The sequence below is a fragment of the Brienomyrus brachyistius genome, chromosome 9 (assembly GCF_023856365.1).
Source record: "Brienomyrus brachyistius isolate T26 chromosome 9, BBRACH_0.4, whole genome shotgun sequence".
In the NCBI taxonomy this organism is placed as follows: Eukaryota; Metazoa; Chordata; class Actinopteri; order Osteoglossiformes; family Mormyridae; genus Brienomyrus; species Brienomyrus brachyistius.
In genome coordinates, this window is record NC_064541.1 from 22,582,353 (window position 1) to 22,602,597 (window position 20,245).

Below are 20,245 nucleotides of genomic sequence, written 5' to 3' on the forward strand. Positions count from 1 at the left end.
ATATGTTTTTACATTTATTTATTTAGCTTTTATTCGAAGTTAAATAACAAAGAACAGACTAAGCTAGTTTCTGGAGCATTTTGGATTAAGGACCTTGTTCAGGGGTTCAAAGGTGAAATCACTCTGTGAATCACAGGATTTAAACCAGCAACCTTCTGATCACAACCACAGCATCCTAACCCACTGACCCACATTTTATTCTCTGTTTTTTAAAAGGATCGCTAGCAAATGTATATTGATGAAGTTAATGTGCTTGATTAGATCTCTTCAGTTGTGTATGCTTAATAAGCTATAATTAAAAACAGAGCAAGTGCAGAACTGTCATGTGCAACTAAGAACATCTAGGTGGCATCGTGATTTGAATCATACTTAATTTATGAAAAAAAAAACCAGTTGGCGCGGTTTTCGTTACCAACACTCAGATATTTGTGAAATATTGGTATGTTGAAATGGCAATTACATGCTGGATTTTGGTGTGTGTGTGTGTGTGTGTGTGTATTTAACACATATGCCAACAGTTGATCAACAGGTTTGAAGAAAATACTCTTCCACTGCTCATTTGCAGTGAAATACAACTAACTGCAGAAAATGAAACATACCTTACAAAACAATATGTATATAAACATGGAGGTGCCTTTAATATGCAGTTTGGGTTTTAAACGGTTAATTTCTCCTCCCTAGACATATTGAGAGTGTAAACACTCTCCCTTCCCCCTCAGCATTGCCATTGCCTTACCTGCTGTAAGACAATGACACACCCAGCCTTCACCATTCACCAATCACAGAGAGGAACGCCCAGCAGGTACACTTCCTGTCTTTGGAATGGATTCAGAAAGAAAGATAACTTAAACAGAGTTAATAATTTCAAGTGTCCATGCCATTCTTAACAATGAGAAGGAAGACCGGTGCAATATAGCTGAACTGTGTAACAAAAACTTTTCAATATTGAGTAACATGGATTCTGTAGAAGACAAAAGGCACTGGGAAAGGTAAAGTGACAATTTGTTCAGACTTGTTTGGGAATTTGAGAAAGGAGGGAGGAAGGGGGATGAGGAGTGAAATCTGAAGTGAAGCGAAGAGAGGAAGTCAGTCGCAGCATAGACGCTTGTTTTCAGAAGAAGGGAAAAAGTAAAACGATCTTCCTTCTCTCATTCTTCTTTGGATTGTTACTGTTACTATTACTTTTTAATCCATTATGTGTCTCCGAAAAGCCACATGGTGATGGAAACTCTGAAATCCCTCTGGAGTCAAATAAAAGTCACTTTCAAAAGCACAAAATGATCTTGTTACTGGACTACAGAAATGTAGGTTTCTGCTGTATTATGCAATTCTAAAAAGGTCTGGTTTATTGCTTTAGGAAAAAAAAGGAGAGATTTCCTTGCTTAACAAACTCAGGTGAGTCTTGCCATTTTTTTGCATTATTTATCAAGTTGAAGTAAGTTGTTTTAACTTGTCTTTCCAGTTTAAATATGAGACAGCAGTCCTAACCCATTTTTACAGTTGCAGCTTGTTGCTGCACCCTGTAATGAACAGTATTCAGTCTTGATATGAAATCTTAATCATTTATTAAAATACCTACATTTTCTTAGTGTAATAAATGTTTGATGATAAAGCAAATATATCACTACCGCCTGCACAGTAGTGACACTGATAAATCTTCTCCCTATCATGTGCCTTTCAGTAATGCTCTGGAGCATTCAGATCTGTTTCAGTGCTGTTCCCAGCAGGATTAGCAATTGAAATAGGGTCACGCATCATCATCTTCATTATTATTATTTTTTATTATTATTATTATTATTATTATTAATAATAATAATAGCTGGTTCTCCTGTTGGGGCTGTGGGGTTATTAATTATTTTTGCATTTATTTACTTAGCAGATGTTTTTTTCCGAAGTGATGTACAACTGAGAAAGCTATTATTGGAGAATTATTATTATTATTATTATTATCTTTTAATCGGCAAAATGGCTATGTTACAGCATTTGGTAACAGGGTAGCTAATTCATACAAATGTCTTTTGGTATAAGCAAATAGAATTGTGGTGTGAGTCATTTTTAATAAATGTTCATAGGTCAAAGTATATATAATGTAATTGTTGTTGTAAAATAATTGTTAATGTACAAATGCAGTTTTAAATTAAGTTGAAATGCATTGTTGGTCAGGCAAGAATTTCAATTAATATATGAATATAAGATAGACGGGTTAATTGTAGTACATGGAAAAATATTTTTTGTCTTGTAGATCCTGAAAAGCATGTTACCATGGTGACTAAAGGTTTCAGCTGGAACCTCTTTGGTTCACTGCAGTCTTCCGGAGAAAACCCGTCTGTGAGTGCTCGCAAACGAAAGGATCACACTGCTCGAGGATCCAGTCCCAAAAGTGACACTGCAGTGCAAGCAGTGAGACAACGGGAACACGACCAGGAAGAACAATGGAAGAGGCAAAGAGAAATAGAGAGAATTAGAGAATGGAGGAGGGAGAGAGAAAGAGGGCTGGCACAAGGTCATAAGGGAAGGGAAAAGGAATCAGTAGGAACAGCACAGGAAAGAGAGAGAAGATACATTAAGTTAGGGAAGGAGGAACGGAGACAATATGAGAGGCTTGCCAGTGAAAAGACTGGGAAGGAAAGATCGAGAGAATATAGCATATTTCATCAAATGCCAGAAACAAGCAGGGAGCGAGTGGAGAGACTGATAAAAAGTATGTGCAGAGAAGGTGATGGACCAACTAAGCCTCAAGAGAGACAACGAGGAATGGAAAGGGAAGAAATCAGTCACAGAGAAAGAAAAGTAGGCCGTCCAAGAGATGAACAGAGAGACATTCAGAGGAATCGAGACATGGAGAGATGGAACGATAGAGGGAAAGAATACAGGAAGAATGGAGGAGGAGTGAGAGATAAAGAAGTACAACTAGAGAAATGTGAAATATGGAAGGAACCGAGTCCTAGATACAGACACAGAGAAGTGTGGGAGGAGAAGGAGTTACAAGGTGAAAGAGAGAGGGGAAGAGACAGAGAAAGGGAAGGTGGGAGAACCAACCAATATGAGAGAAGCAGGGGACACCGTCCAGCTGAGAGACTGAGAATACCTGAAACAGAAACTGAGCAGTTCTCCGATCGAGAGGGATGGGAGAGGAATAGACAGAGGCATAGAGTGATAAAAAGTGATGGAGATGGTGAAGGAGACATTCTGCAAGGAAGGGAGATAGACCCTCCGAGGGGACTTCAGCAGAAACAAAGTAGGAGTGAGGGAGACGGTGAGGAGAAGGGACGAGAACGGTACATGGATGGCTGGGGGTATAAAGAGAGAGACATGCAAAGAGGTAAGAAGCAAGACAAAACAAAAGCAAGATACAGAGACATTGAGGGAAGGAGAGAGAATGACAGATATAGAGATAGATTAATGCAAACAGACATGGACAGATATAATGGTAGGCAGAGAGTCAGAGGACCAGAAACAGGAAGAGAAGGAACGCAGTCACGGCTTATGGGAAACTGGCAGATATATGGAGAAAAAGGCAGAGATCCTATGAAATATTCCCGAGAGGAACGGCAGAAACATCGCAGTCCAGGTAGGGAAAGATATCCGAAAAAACAAGGAGACCTGGAAAGTAAGAGTATAGATGAGCATTGGACAGACACTAGAAGTAGACCGTGGGGATATGGCAGTGACGTGGAGTGTGGGAAAAAGGAGAAAGAGAGACAGACAACACAAGACAAAAGGCAGAGGCCAAGCAGGATGCGGATAGACTCACAAAAAGAGGGCCTGGAAATCACAGAGAGAGAGGCTGTTCATGAACAGTGTGTTGATGAGGATATACAAATGCCCATGGATGAAGGGGAATTTACTGGAGGAGAAGAGAGTGATTCAGAGTGGGATGAGAATGAGGGAAATGGTAAAGGAGCTGAAAGAAAACCAGAAAGAGATAGAGAGGATGAGGATGAAAACGACAAATGGTTAGGGAAGGAGATGTGCTATGATGGGGATTTGGAATCTGAGAATGATGCACAGAGTAAGACGCAAGAAGACATAAACCAAAACCTGACAGAGGATGTCATGGGCAGCACAGATGAAGGCGAGAGTGATGTGGGGAATGTGAGTGAGGAATGCTATCCCTCTGAGAATGAAGGAGAAAGTGGAAGACAGGAGAAACAAGAGGAGAGGATGGAGGATGGCTTGGCAACAGTCTCTAGTGGGGGAGAGGAGGAGCAAAAGGAGACCATTGAGGATGGCAAAGAATTTTTGCAATGTGCTGCTACATCTGATGAAGACTTACAGTCTGTAGAATTTCAGAATGCAGAACAGATGAAGAAGGGTACAGAGCAGCATGAAAGAGATGATGGAGACAGAACTTTGGAAGGAGAGGATGAGAGCACCAATGAGCTGACAGACATGGGGGAGGATCTAGATTTGAAAAGAAACAGAGTGGTTGAAATGCGAGACAGCAAAGCACTGGAAGGAAAGAAGGGTGATGATGATGGAGATGATGATGGAGATGGTGATGATGAAGATGATGGAGATGGTGATGATGATGGTGGAAATGGTGACGATGATGACAAAAAAGTTACAGTGTTCTTTGTAGTTGGACAGACACTGTGTAAAAACGAGGGATGTCAACAAACAGAAGAATTAAATACAGATCTAGGGCCTGACAATGGTAGTGTCCCTCCTCTGGCTGAAAGCGAGAATGACATTGACAAGGAGAAAGAAGTGGGAAAAGACACTGAAAAATCTGACGACGAGAGCAGTCTGGATACATTATGTGTCTCCAAAAAGCCACATGGCGATGGCAACTCTGAAATCCCTCTAGAGTCAAATAATAGTAAAGATACTGATCAGTATTTAAATGAGGATGGAGGTTATGGATGCTTTGAAAATGGCAGGATTGTTATGACTGAGGAAAATGAACCAGGGACAGAAAATACCTTTACAAGCTCTGAGGAAAAGAGACACACTGAGCCTTGTGTAGATCTACCATCAGAACCTGGCGATGGAAGGGAGAACAAGAGCATGTTTACAGCCAACCGGAAGTCTGACAAAGAACCCTGTTCAGAACATGAATCAGACAACCAAAGACAGACGGAACCCATTTCCCGAACAACTGATGAATCAACCTGCAGGAACAATGTAGAACAATGTAAGGAAGAGGCTACCTCCTATTTAAAGAGTCCCGTGGACATTAGGACTGAAATTCCTGATACATCTGAAGATGGTCCCACTGAGAAATGGGAAGAAAGTCCAGAGATGGACACACAGGATACCTCAGACCCAGTTACAAATTGTGAGGATGATAAAAACACAGAGGCATGTATACAGATAAACACACATACCTACAGTGACATGCTGACAAACAATGAAAAAGAGGAAATGAAGAATTCAGAACTGAGCACAGATGCTTACATGGAATCAGACCCAATCATTGTCGTAAGTGTACGAGAGAATGCGCAGGTTGGTGCAGATACAGGCATCCAGATGACTGCAGAAGATGAAAGCTGTACAAATAGTGAGACAGACCAAATCTGCCACTCGCCAATCACAAAACGAACACTTTCCAAGTCTGATAGCTGCCCCAGCCCCGTGAGCAGTCCCAGTAAATCCCCAACATCAGCTACCAAGGGAGTTGCTGAGCAAAGATGGGTGATACAGAACGAAGAGGAAGACTCTTGTTGTTTTCAAAATCAGGCAGATGAAGCACTCTTAAGGAGAAGAATGTGCCGGAAGGCAACGGACAGATGTAAATATGGAGAGAATGAGTCGGGACGAATTATCAGCTCAAGAGTTTTTGACGTATCAGGTGAGAAAAGGGGAAATCAACAAGGAATGAGCCAGTTCGATTCCAGTCTCAGTCTGTTTGCTTAAAATAATGAATATAACCATCTACACAAGTTGAAGGGGTCAAATGTTAGGGGGTCATCAGCCACAGATGGGTATAGCAATGGTTGGGTTTGTTTTTAGCGTATGGACCCTTTAATGTATATTCTATTTAATTAACCTGTTTAACTCTTTCTCCATGTCTCAGTAGCATTTCTTCAGTCTGTAAACAGAGACACCTAGTAGCTGTGAAGACATTGTAAGTGGACATATTGTCAAATAGTGCCATTATTATTCCATTGTTTTTTCCAGAAGATGACGACAAGCTGAGTCTCAGCTGTGGCGAGGCGGAGCTAAGGTGACACAATGCGATTCGCTGTGTACACAGCTAGTCCCAAGCACTTCTAAATGATGTCATTTTATCCGATGTGACTGTAAGCCTGTAATAAAATCAGATGTTAAATATTTTTGAATAAGTATGCAGGGTGAGTGATATAGAGAAATACTATACCAATTGATCATGATAGAAATTTTTTTTCAACAATACCAAAAAATACTGAGAATGAAAATAACTTGAAATACAAATTATATTACAGAAGTAACAAAGTAAAACAGAGAAGGGTATTTAACTTCTAGTGATTTTAAAAAAACTTAACATCAAAACAATATTAATAGAGTACCATTGCAGGAATATGCTTCACATCATTTTTATATATCGATTTATTCTTGTGAAAAAGTGAGAAAAGACCATTTGCAAGCTCAAATTAAATATCCATATCCTTTCCTCCTGAAGAACATCAGATTCCCTTAGAAGACCCAAGAAGAAGAACTCCAGATTTTTTAGTGAGTAGTTCTTGACAACTTTTCCATCCAAATCATTTAAACCTTTTGGGCCTGATGGAGGAGCTTTGCCATGAAAAGGTGCATCTGGGGCAGCACATTGGCTCAGTCGTTACTACTGAGCCATTTTGCTGATTTAGGGACAAATCACTGATTGGATCCAAGAATAACAACAAAACCGGCAAGAGAAGATGCTAAGATGGTTATAGGTATCCAGTCAGTGCTGGTTCTGCTTCTGACATGAGGAATTTGCGCATTTATCTGATTTTAGGTAGAAGTCCTCTATTTCTGACATTCTGTTACAACAAAATTAATTGTTATAGGTTGTCACCGGATGGTAATATATGCCTGATTAGCCACATCTTTCTGGATTCTTACAATAATCATCTATTATTTCTGAATTTTTATTTGATGAGACAAATAGATCCCGTGGAATGTGCTAAAAACATCGATGGGACATTCAGTTACAACACACAAATAAACTACTTATAATAGGTCACAGGCCACAGGTGTGTGTATAAAAGCAGTCTGTCTCTCTTCTCCTCTCCCAGATTCCCAGCTCTATCAGGAGTACTGTGAGGTGGTTCAGAACCAGGAGATTCTCCTGCAGTCTTGCTCGGACGCCACTTCTCCCACATTGCCACATCTGTCGTCCCAGCTTTCTCGGCGGCCCCTGCCCCCTGTCCCGTCTTACCCGCACCCTCACTCACTCTACCAATCCAACACCCTTCCCAACACAAGCACACGCTCTCTCCCACTGCTGCCACCACCCCCACGATCCTCCTCTCCACGCTTCTCTGCCTCCTTCTCCCTGTCCCCCACTCTCTGGCAGGACCTACCCGGAGTCAGGAAAAGCAGCGAACTGAGCGATCTGAATGAAGATGAGCGACGCCTACAGGAGGTGAATCCAGCATTCTCTTCCAGATCACGATTCTGTATCTCTCGAAAACGATGGTCTGTTTGTCATTACGTTTGCCTTCAGTGAAGTATCACTTTTCAGGTGCGGTTTGAGGTGGTGACCTCTGAGGCCTCCTACTGCCGGAGTTTAGATATTGCAGTAGATCACTTTGTCAAGTCAAAGCAGCTGGCAGTGCTGCTGTCAGCACAGGACAAGAACTGGCTGTTTTCCCGACTCCGGGAAGTCAGAGCTCTCAGTTACAGGTACGGAACCATTTCCCATTAACACCTGTATATAGGTGTTAGTTACATGCTCTATTTTAATATCACCCTGCTGTACTTAATGTAGCCTCAGCCCAAAAACATATAGTTACAATAAACGATCTTTCTAAATTGCCTGTAATGTGTAGTTCTGTGTGTGAGTTTCTGCCTTATGATAGACTGTTGGGAACCTTTGTACCCTTTTCATCCATTTTCAGTTTCCTGTCCAGACTGGAGGAGCAGGTAGAGAGGGACGTGATGCACTTTACTGTGTGTGACATCATCATCCGCTACTGCCCTCGATTCCGATTGGTCTATGTGCCTTATCTCACCAACCAATCATACCAGGACAAGACTTACCAAAGACTTATGTAAGTTTAATTATGATTTTCTCTTCAATGACTTTTACTATTTTGTGTAGCTTTGTCTAAATGTTGTAGGTGTTTTTGTGCATTAGTGGTGGTATCTTGATTATTACATTCATTGCATCTTGTCATTTCCAGCACAATCATTCCTGTCCTGAACTTCCTGTCTGCAACTTATGCTGCAGATTTTGTGCAGGAAATAATTAATATTTATAATTTATCTGTTTTATTTATACTTTATTGTATTTATATATGTTTTATTTGCACCTGGTTAGATGCTAATTGTATTTCACTGCTCTATACCTGTACTCAATACAATGACAATAAAGCTGAATCTAATCTGATCTGATCTGATCTGATCTAATTTAATCTATTATAAAGTTTCTCTTTGTTTCTGTGATTCTTTTAAATTTTGGGTAAAATAAATTAATGTAATGTTATACGAATTGTCACTCAAAGTCATACACACTTGAGAGAATGTCGCATGTAACCTCTACTGTAATAGGCATCTATAGGTTCAGTGTTTTCATTCGGTTCAGTCAGCATCCTGCATGAATCCTCTTGCTGCTTCAGGGACGAATGTCCCGGGTTCCGGCGTGTCGTGGAGACCCTGGAGCGCAGTCCGGTGTGTCAGCGTCTACCTCTGCGTTCCTTCCTTGTCCTTCCCTTCCAGAGGATCACGCGACTTAAGCTCCTTGTACAGGTCTTTGTCACCCCTTGCATCAAACTAGTGCATCTACTTGCATTTCCGCCTTAGTAAAGCCATGTTTCACTCCTTCAGAGGTGACTATTTTTTATTCTTTGCAGAACATTGTCAAGAGATCAGTCTCAAACACCAAGGAAGAGGTACAGGCTATCAAAGCGTTGAAGTTGCTCGAGAAGGTATGCCATCTCTCTGCTTCTTTCCTCCGTCTTGACGTTTTACTCCAGTGTCCAGTGAAGTCATTCACTCTCATCTTTTTTCAGCTCATAAAGGAAAGCAATGACAGCATTACTCAAATGAAGAGTATTGAATCATTAGTCTCGCTAAGCTTCAAGGTGGACTTTGGATGCAAGGTAAATATCATTGAATGGCAATGGTCTTAACCTCCTCCATGGGCACAGAGAGAGATCTTTTGGGGGGATTTCCGGCTACAGTCGAGCGACCGCTGTACACGTTTTGGCTGCTGCTTCTCACTGGTGTTTATTGTTGTTGTTGTCTAGCGTTTTGTCAGTCTCAATTTGCATTTTTTCTGAAAGTCTGTTTGTGGTACAGTCAGTTAATATTTTCAAGCATCAATTGAAAACTCATTTATTTCAGCAATGCTATAATTTATATAACCAGTTCGTGACATTCTCATTGTTGTTGGCTTGTTGTTGCTGTCATTTCTGCATGTGCATTTCTTCATTGTATTATTGATTGCACATGTAAAGCATCTTTGAGTGTGAGAAAGGCACTATATAAATACAATTTATTATTATTATTATTATTATTAATAATAATAACAAATATTGGGTAGCTATTCATCCTTGTGGTTTGTTAAAATACTAGTGCAATCCTTAAATCCTTACTATATAAGCATGGATGATTGTTTAATTATACAAAATATCATTTCTAGCCAGCAGTCCGATCCAGGATTAGTGGTTAAGAGATGGATGGATCATTTGTGGCACATGCTGAAAGGATGCTCTTCTCCTCAGACGCTGCCTCTGGTCAGTCAGTCCCGTAGGCTAATACGGGAGGGCTCTGTAGCAGAAATGTGTGATTTTGCTCTGAAAGAGACGGAGAGGACTGTGTACCTGCACCTTTTCAATGACTACCTGCTGCTGTCCCTCCAGAAAGAGTGAGCATGTCAACAAGCTTCTGTGCACACAGCCTAATCCATTTTATCATGCTGAGTTCCCTTATTACCCAAGGAGAGTGTAGTCCATGTGGTTGTTGGTTTAGTGTTTAGTATGTGGGTTGCATGTAACTCAGCAATTTAGGAGTATGTGCCTCTGATCAGAAGGTCTCTTGTTCAAATCCCCTGGCTGAAAGAGTGAAAAAGCAAGTGTACCCTGTTTCAACTCAATAAAAATAGAGGTAACACTTCACTTGAGGGTGCACAGATAATGTAGCAGCACACTCTTACTCAGTGTATTAATTAACCAGAAACAGAAACTCTGTCTGCAGGGCAGTTATAGTTATTGATCGAGTTATTGTGCAACTCTGGTCACTATATTAGCCTCTACTTTTCTGGTTATTAGAAGTGGCAGGTTCTCGGTGATTGACTACGCTCCCACGGAGAAGATTCGTGTGGAGAACTGCCGCATCAAGCTGCACTCCCTGCAGAAGAACGTGTTCCGCCTCCACCTGCCGCCCAAGAAGGCTCTGCTGCTTCGCAGTGACACACAGTAGGAGAGCCGCACCCCACAGCCACAGGCGTGTGGGACGAGCATAGAGCTTCATCCAGACCTCAGCCTGTTCTCACCATTTTGCCGTGCAGGATTAACTGGGGCAAAGACAACCAACACAGAAAAAAATACATTATCAGAAATATCAAAATAAAATGTTCTATACATTAACTATGTGTAGTTATTTGCTGATATGTATTACAATATTGTAGTAGAACTGCATCCAAAGAGGCAAGCTGTGTACAATGACAATAAAGGAATTCAATTGAATTCAATTCAGTTCACTTACTACAGATTCTGTGATGATCTTAGGCTTGGGGTTTAAGGAGAGTTTATGAAGTATGGGTTGTAATGAATTAAGCATTATACAATTTAATAATACATAGGATAGTTCTATAACATTGATAAAAAGATTTTACACAGTGACTTTGATTTTTCTTACCCTTTCAGCAGCGATAAACTACGCTGGATGTCTGCACTTTCCCGACCCCATCCCGACATAGATTTCACGATGGCACAAGGTACCAGCCTTTTTCAGTGCCCCTATTAGAAGCCTTTTCCGTGTTATTGGTTGAATCAGTGCTTCACATTATTTACTACATTTACTCTAACCCACAGACCTTACCCAGGTTCAGTGTGTCAAAGCTTTTGTTGCCCAGCAACCAGATGAAATATCCTTGGAGAAAGCCGACGTCCTACTGGTTCACCAGCAGAGCAGTGATGGTAAGAGAGATCAGTGTTCGACAGATGAAACAGATTCCTTTAAAATGCTGCTTTGAAGCACTGTTATAAATGTGTTTGTACATATCAGTCATTTATGTGGATATATTCATTAGTTCACTGTCTGCGTTTTCCTTTCTCTCAGGCTGGGTTGAGGGTACAAGGCTTTCGGACAGACAGAGAGGATGGGCTCCAGAGGGACATTTGGAGCCCATCGTTAACGCAAGAGCCAGACAGCGCAACCTACTGGACACGCAGAAGATTAAAACTGCTACCGCAACTCACTAAGCTAGTGCTGAACAGGCACGACAGTCATGTAATAAACAAGACTGTGAATTTCACAGAAATTTCAAAAATATGCAGTCAGATCCAATTCTTTAAGTTCAGTGTCTAGGGAATATGTGCATTAATTATAGTTATGTATGTCTAACAGGCAAATATATTTTTTTTAACTTTTGAATTAAGTATTTTTTGGGGACACATCGAATAAGGGAATATTGTTTTTTTGTTTCTTTTTGGTATAACAGGCAAATAGGATTTGAGGAACATGTGTTTGCAAATTATAAAGTAACGATTTACAGAAGCCTAGTTCTTCATACTCCTATTTGACTCCTGTTTCCCTCATGCCACTGCAGTACTACAGTATACTAATGTGTTTCCTGTACAAATCGTGTATGTTTGTATATATACCACTGCCAAGGTAAACAATGAAAGTATTATGTATATATAGCAAAATAGAGCAGCGGTGAGCACATTTCAGAGTGAGGATGGTCGGGTATTTCCTCAGAACTTTTAATAAAAATTGTATATTATGGTGACTTAGTTAGATCTGTATGACATCTGCTATTATTAATTGCTCAATTGTCTGTATAATTTTCAAAAGATAAACTTACTGCAGGTGCCCATACAATGAATAATGTTGTGTTCTGTTGTGTATATTAGTAAGTAAAATGTAAATAGATGAAGTATATATAGATTAATGTTTAACTGTGGAAAAGGGTAGCTTGTTATTCCATTAAAACTGGTTGACCAGAGACCTTTTAATCCTTGTAATAAAATGTTGCCTCACGTAATTACGGGCTAATGGAAGCAAAGAAAAATGTAGAAAACTGAAATAGCTCTCTATCACGCTAAAGAGCAAACACAGCCAGGAATACAAACAATTAGTAACAATCCCTAAGCCCAAGACAGAAAGTAGTTTAGTTTAATAAAATCACCTTGGATTTCCAATGGAAATTTCTATTGAGATTTAGAATCAAATTATCTGGATTACATGTTATTTATAGCCAATAATATATATTTCAATTTTAATCCGATATGACTGTGTGGAAACAGCATTTTTCATTCTGTATTTTATGTGGGTACTTCGGTTTCCTGTCACTGTTCAAAAACGTACAGTTAGGTTGGTGTTTTTCAGTTTGGTTCTTGGTACCCCCCCCACAATCCACATTTTTGCTCCTTCTCAGTTTCCAGCACACTTCAACCAAACAATCAGGAAAACTGAATAACTGGTACTGGTGTGTGATACGGCGTCTTTAAACTGTCCATATCGCATGGTTGGCTGTGTGAATGTGTGCACTGGTGTGCCTTATGACTGACAGGCATCCCATCCAGGGTGTCCATCCACTAAGCCTGTACATCAAACTTGCATTCAGTCCAGATTAGCAATATATATTAACAATATATTCTGTATTTGTCTAAAGTTTCCTCCACTCCCTTCTTGGACTGACATTGTTTGGCTATGTCTTATGTTGTTTTACATACTGTTTGTAAATATTATGGAGCATTTTGGTAAACTTCAGTTATTTTTAAATGTAAAATGTGCTTTATGAATAAAAATGCACTTACTTACTTTTTGGGAGAGACTCCAGACTCAACATGATCGTGTACTGAAGTCAAAGTAAGGGAACATGGATGGGTGGGTGGATGAATAAAACAAAATGACATGTGGGTCACTTTATTTGGTCACATGGTACATTCAAAACTCCATACTAACTACAGAACGGAATGAATAGAATGTCTTTAATGTAGAAAATAGTTACATTAAAATGCAAATATCAGTATTCTTCTGGCTCCATATACTGCACCTTGAAGAAGTTCTTTGTAAACCAGCCACTAATTCTATGCTTACATGCTGCACACTACGTAAAGAAAGTAATCACAATCCTATGCAAAGGAAAAGGTACAGGCTGTGGCTGTCAGCCAGAAAACCATCAAATGAATGACCTATGGAAAAAGGTCAGACTGCGGTTGTCATGGTAGCGTGAAAATCATCTTAACAACTGGATAATTCTTGTGTATTTGTTATGCTTGTCATACTGAAATTGCTAAACAATATTTAAGACAGGTATTTATAGCTGGCACAGAAGCCAGGTGAATCATGGGGATGTTACCTCTGTGTCACCAAACACTCCCTAAAGATTCAATTCCTATGTGGATAACCAAAGTGGGAATATCTTTCTGACACTTTAACAAGAAGAAGTAATTTAGATAGCCGTCTTATAAATGCCTCATTTTCCATTTTTTCAGTTGAAAATTTCCAGGAGGGAATTTTGTAATGTACAACATAAAAACGGACGACAGCTGTGCTGAATATTACACAAGTTGATTTAGCTGCAGGCCATATCAGTCATGCTCATACATGCTCAGCACGTAGCAAGTAGTTACAGTTTGCATTTGTAGTCGCAAAAGTTAACACGAGAAACATCCATGTTAGTCGAAATAACTGGACTGCATAAAACACTTTGTTTAAAGTAAACTATATTTCGGATTTATCTGGAGCCTACTGTATTGAAGTTAACTACCGTGCTTACGACTGGTCCGAAGTTTAAAGAACACAACGCAGCACACGTAGAACTCACACTACGAGACACGCCCCCAGCAATCTACCTGCTTTCCATTGGTCCCATCTGTGTAAAACCAAGCAGAATAACGGGCTGCACATGCAAGATAAGCATGAAAACAGACCAATAGAAGTGCTGTCAACAAATGAAATCCCTCCCCTGACTTGCTGCCAAATGGACAGAAATCTGCGTGCTTGCAGATGATTGGTTAAGATAGCCTTAATGGGGGCGTTCATCTGTTTGTTGTTGTTTCTGTAGGAGAAGTGGACCAGTCGACATTTTAAGACTTAATAAGACTTAAGTTACACATTGCAATTAATATTTCATTCATATGGTTTATATTCTTTAGTAACTGGAAGAAAAAAAATAGCAATTTTGGGGATTTTTGCTAATTCGTTTTTCTTAATTATTAATCCAAAGGTGAGTTTCGGAGATCGGGAAAGCTGTCATGCTATAGATGGGTCGTGGACGTCGGGTGGATTGCTAATTAGCTCGCAAGTGTCTGTCTCGCTAAATACTGACATCTGCCTGGAAATCTTCATCTGATCAATTTCCTGTTTATTGCTGCTTTCGTTCAGATGACTGCTAGCTAATGCGCATTCGCGTTGGGATGAGGGATCATTAGCGGGATGGCTACATTTATGTATTGTGTTTTCGTTTCAAAACGCAGCCATTAAAATGTCACTCTGTATGTCATTCTATAATCATTAATTTCTTTACGCTTATGAGATGTCTTGGTAGTAGTATGCGTAATTTTAGAGTCGCGCGGTTTTCCAATCAGTAAATGCACAGCTTCTATTTTTCTCTAGATGGGTAGCCAGTATAAGCGAGGTGTGCCGCTGGATGTAAGGAAGGCTGAGGGGGAGAGAGTCCGAGCGAAGCATCCGGACAAGATACCGGTCAGTTTACCATTTATTTTGTTACACTTTCATACAAGCAAAACGGTCCATTCCGGGAGTGTGTTAATTTACTCTGTATCCATGCATATGTATTTTTGTAACATTTCTGTTTTGCTTAAAAACTTTGAAATGTTCTTTAATTAGATTATCGTTGAGCGGGCGCCTAGATCAAGAGCACCAGACCTGGATAAGAAGAAATACCTTGTTCCATCTGATCTCACAGGTTACTTAAAATTATTTTGAATTGTTGCATGCTGCACGTATGTTTTTGTATGTTGTCGCTGTTTCAGTCAGACGTATCAAATACTCAGCAGCACCGAGTGATACACATATAGACAATACTCTCATAACATGTGATGAAATAGTATGTTCCAGTCTAAACTAAAGCAAAACGATATTTACCGGTAATGCTGACAGATTTTCTGCTCGTCTCTCCTAGTGGGTCAGCTGTGTTTCTTAATCCGGCAGCGGGTTTCTATGCGACCAGAGGAGGCACTTTTCTTTTTCGTCAATAACTCGCTGCCTCCGTCGAGTTCCCCTCTCTCCGTTGTCTACGAGGTAATCCCTTCACCCTCCCACTGTTCTCTGGGGTTCTCACAAAGTCCCTTTTTAATGGGTGATTACACCCAGCTTTTTTCTCTGTGTTCATTTATTTCAGGAACACCATGAAGAGGATCTCTTTCTGTACATGACGTATAGCACTGAGAGTGTTTATGGCGCTTGAGGAGAAGGGGGAAGGAGGGAATAGGGGCTGGGGCTGTGACAGGTGACACTACTTTTGTATGTTTATACCACTGCTGTTTCACTTTTGAATTATACATTCAAGATTCTCTGAAAGAAATTATAGAACAAAATAGCAGGTTCATTTGTGTGAGTTTCTCAGTGTTTTGCTCCTGTATTGCATTGGTTAACAATATTCATTAATTGATTACAGTTATGAGAAAGAGCAAAGTCAGAGCAATGCTGTGTGTTGGAGAGTCAGAGGAGACGTATCTGCTTCCTATTTTTTGCTCTCAACTGAGTCATGTGCATTTAATTTTTCTAGAATTATGTTAAACTTTTCAAGCAAAATAAAAAAAATGAAACATTTGCACTGCAAAAAAATACCTCTAAAAACAAGAAAATAATAACTTTTAGAAAAAAAACTACTTATTTCAAGCAAAATTATCTTAAGAAAATTGCACTTAAGTTTTCTTGAAACAAGAAAAAAAATCTTAAATTTTAATCTTAAAAAATCTTAATTTAGGCAAATAAATACTAGTACGTAGTGTTCTTGTTAATTTCTGTTTATCTAATTTTAAGATATTTGTTCTTATTTTGGAGAATTATTGCTTAGAAGCCAACTGGATCAGAGCCAAGCTTGCTGAAAACAAGTAAGCAAGAGGATGAAAATGAGACCAGTGTGCTTGCTTGCAGCACATTAAAAATCTCACAATAAGCGAATAATTCTTAGATTTAGGAGACTTATTTTAAGAAATTGTCTTGTCTTAAGATGCATTTTTTTACGTCATGTGGAAGGCGTAGTAATATGCCATAATATACAGCATTGCCTCTCCTAGACTGCTCTTTGGGATGGAGGTGGCTGGTGTGGCTCCCACACATAAAAAGCAGACGCCTCCATCTTTGGTGAGCAGGAGGAGTGGTGTGGCGAGCGGCCTTCTGGCTAGATATGCCTCTGGGTCCTCTGCGGGCTGAACATAATCACACAACATTAGTAGATCATACATACATCCACCCATCAATCAACCCACCTGTCCACCCACACACAGAAACCTCACAATCAGCATCCTGATTGGTTGAATCATGTTCCATGTCATAACCAAACATAATACTTTCAAATTGACAGCTCATTGCTTGGCGTTTACCAAAGCTACCCTAACGGGACACAAACTGAAACGTAACTTCAAGTTCCCCGATAGGTTCGCTTTAGCTGCTGCTTTTTGGTCTGTTCTTTTTCCTACCAAAAGCACGGTGTGACCTTGGACAACAGAGCTATGGGTCGAATATAGCTGGGGTTGCGCTTTAACTGTTGAGAGAATGTCAAGAGTTTATGTTAAATGCTTACTTAAAAAAATTCTGATTTACCTTTAGGACATAGATGAGTGCTTTTGCTGAAGACGTCATCTTCTTCAACACGGTAAGATTAGAAGGGAGCAGATTTGGAAGTGCATTGATCAGGTTGATAGCTTTATAACAAGCTAAAATGTAAAATGAGGAAAATGTAAGGTGAGGCAGACATTATCACAAAATAGGTCCCCCTTCAGAGTGCTTCACGACCTGCATCATGCTGTCTGGCTCTACTCCATTAGAATGACTACTTTGCTACTAGGAGTGGAATGGTTCACAAAATCCACAGTTCAGTTCAGTTCAGGAGTGATTTTCATACAGTAAATGGGGAGACACTGCTGACTAAAATTTTTTGTCGATGGTCCCAATGTGGAGCCGCTGTGGGTGAGAGCAAGGGCTCTGGAGTGAGCGCGCCTTCTCTGAAAGCAACGAGTCGGCTATATCGTGTACGAAGACACTGCTAGTTCCGAGCGAACGTCTGTCAAATATCTGACGTAAAACTAACTTCACCACGGTAACATACTGGATGTGTTGCCGCTAGCGTAAGCAGCATGTTGCACACAGTCCCAGTTTTTCCATGCCTTTCTTACTGCCAACACCATAGGTAGCACAAAATCCAGAATGATTTCACACAGCTGACCGAAACCATGCAGCAGCTGCATACCATCTATTACTGATGAAAAGTAATTTTTTGTGCTTGCGCTGAGCCGAACAAAGATAAGCGAACCAAACAGATTTTATTCATGAACTGTTCCATCCCTACTTACATATTCTCCCTTGCTTAACTCTTTGTGAGTTATGACCAGGAGGTTCACCTCCGCCCTCTACACAATGGAAACCAGCCAGGCACCTCCACCCAGCCCTAATTCTCGTGTTTACGTGTGTTTTATTTTTCAATAAAAAATAAGGCCTTAACAGCAGGAGGTGCCATTGGTGGCTTCAATGCCTTCTTGGAAACCCTGTAGAAGGTAATTGGATTAGAAATCAAGCCATCGCTCCCTTAGTTCCATTGCATAACTGGAGTTGTCGTTGTCGATTATTCGTCCAAGTTCATCAAGAACCTTGGTATTTAAAAAAAAAAAACATACAAAATAGACAACCATGAAGTGTATTGTTAAACCATTCTTCAAATTCTAAGGTTTTATGGAAATGACACAACTCATGGGAATTTAGTTAATGCACATCATTCTTCAACCATTGTAGTATTTTTTTAAACCGTTACTTTATTTAAGCAGTATGCTCCAAATGTTTAACAGAACACTTCCAATACTCTAATAAGCTAATTTCCCAAAACACTGGATTGTTCAAGAGCCCAAGTGTGAATTGTGAGTGGTGAGTGTACTTACATGGTCATTATCTTTAAAACAGGGATATGCCTCAATGATTTTTGCCGGTCTGTTTGGTTCCTTCAGTACATCTGAATGGATAAAAGATCTTCTCTCCTCAAATTCCAGGTCGAGAAGTTGTGCCACAGCATCTCCGTTTTGTTTGGTCTTGCGATACATCTCCTGCAGAGTTTTATAGTGTCTGGACTGAGCCACCCAACTGTCCTGTTTGCATTCGTCCAATAGGTTAAGAAAGAATAGAAGGATAGAAAATACTAGAAATCCGAAATGGTAATGACACCAACATACTGTTCAAGTCAAAATTATAAGTCCCCTGTATGAACCTGCACAAAACCCTTAATGTTTATTCTCTTATCACTTCCAGAAGAAGAGACAAAATCTTATTCTTCTTGTGCTGAATAGAAATAGGAAAATGCAAAAATGACAAGGTCAAAATCATTAGCCATGTAAACTTTCTCACAATCTCGTATTTTTGTTCCTGACGAGAGTGGCACATATTCTTGTTCGTTCTTCCATACAAACATTGTTCCAGCTCTTCCAAATAGTGGAGTTTTCATTTATGTTTAAGAACTTTGAGTTTCTGCAACAGTTTCCCAATTGCACTGAGCTCTGCACTATATGAGGGCTGTGTAGGACTTTTATTTAGGTGTCTCTAAAAATATCTCAGAGCAATTTAGATGTAACCTTAGGTCACTGTCTTGCTTAAAGTCACAGTGACAAACCACAAAGCTACTCTGGTGGCATATGTGTTTACATCACCCTTCAAAATCTCAACTTATTAATGTCTCTCCATGAATCTATGCCATTGATCAAAAATAAAAGCTTGTCTGTTTTGAGGCAGAAAATGTACACTATTGAAAAATAACTGTCTGGTGGCTAATAATTTAGTCATTTTTGCTTAGTCTTGTTTTATTATATTCTATTACTATGTACAGTATCGACTATAGTCATTTCTGGTTTGTGCAGTTTTACAAAGGAGACCGATAATTCTGACCCTAACTATATTTCATACATAAACAACAACGTCCCGCCGATAAATATCCTATGAAAGGCTAATACATTTACCCAGAACATCAGCCCTTGGAGTGCTGGTTATGGGTGGGTGAACCTTTAAGCTTTCTGGAGTGCTGATGGGGCAACTGAAACTTGAAGAGAGAATGACAGTGGATGCCTTGGGGGTCAAGATTTCCCTCACTTTCCTTTGTGGCTCCAAACTCATGGCGTCTCTCCCCCCCCCCCCCCCCCCCCCCCAATAGGAAATTTCCTATTAGAATTTAAAAAGGTATGCTATTTTTAAACTGCCGCTAATTTTTCTCATTAACAGTTTCAACCTTCCAAAATGATCACATATTTTGAAGTATAAAGAGGTGCACAACAAATGTCAAACTCTTACTCTGATTAGGGGTGTAAGGGGGTATGTGTTCATACTGATCCATTTAGGTACAGGATACAAATGTGTGATGAATGCATCTTTAACAGCAAGCAACAGGCATTGATTGTTTATTTATTAAACCTATTTACTTACCATCTACTCATAGACACGCGAACAGTCCAACACATTAAGAGGCTGAGGGTGTGTCCGTTTAGTCACCTTTTCAAAATTCTATTCTTACATGTATGGAGTATCAACAATACTGTCAGTGAATGTTAGGCTCGCAGCTTACAGGTTTACTGTGTCAAACATTTCCTAAACCATGACTACAAAATAGAAATGCATACCGTACTTGTACCCTTCCCTACAAAATATATACTATACTATACTATACTATAGTATCCATCCATTTTCCAAACCGCTTATCCTACTGGGTCGCGGGGGGTCCGGA

At 39.9% G+C, this 20,245-nt stretch overlaps 1 protein-coding gene and 1 long non-coding RNA gene across 7 annotated transcripts; one reads left to right on the forward strand and one right to left on the reverse strand.

Moving 5' to 3' along the window:
• The first annotated feature begins 798 nt into the window (after nucleotides 1–798).
• Nucleotides 799–13,119, forward strand: arhgef5 (Rho guanine nucleotide exchange factor (GEF) 5). Of its 5 annotated transcripts, none has more exons than XM_049024444.1 (16): nucleotides 799–989; nucleotides 1,358–1,395; nucleotides 2,243–5,794; nucleotides 6,124–6,169; nucleotides 6,605–6,654; nucleotides 7,203–7,552; nucleotides 7,652–7,812; nucleotides 8,028–8,180; nucleotides 8,748–8,877; nucleotides 8,982–9,056; nucleotides 9,141–9,230; nucleotides 9,855–9,997; nucleotides 10,401–10,547; nucleotides 11,001–11,068; nucleotides 11,166–11,270; nucleotides 11,413–13,119. In XM_049024444.1, the coding sequence occupies exons 1-16, from the start codon at nucleotides 955–957 to the stop codon at nucleotides 11,553–11,555; spliced, it is 5,286 nt and encodes a 1,761-aa protein (XP_048880401.1). In that variant the 5' UTR covers nucleotides 799–954; the 3' UTR covers nucleotides 11,556–13,119. The 5 variants fall into 5 exon arrangements, with proteins under 5 accessions (XP_048880401.1, XP_048880399.1, XP_048880403.1 ...); XM_049024442.1 differs by having other exon boundaries at nucleotides 6,127–6,169; nucleotides 10,998–11,068; XM_049024441.1 differs by having other exon boundaries at nucleotides 800–989; nucleotides 10,998–11,068.
• Nucleotides 8,951–19,041, reverse strand: LOC125748406 (uncharacterized). Of its 2 annotated transcripts, none has more exons than XR_007399544.1 (2): nucleotides 18,423–19,041; nucleotides 8,951–17,207 (listed from the first exon to the last, which is right to left on the reverse strand). It is a non-coding gene; the product is annotated as an uncharacterized LOC125748406 (long non-coding RNA). The 2 variants fall into 2 exon arrangements; XR_007399543.1 differs by having other exon boundaries at nucleotides 8,951–18,137.
• Between the last annotated feature and the right edge of the window lie 1,204 nt (nucleotides 19,042–20,245).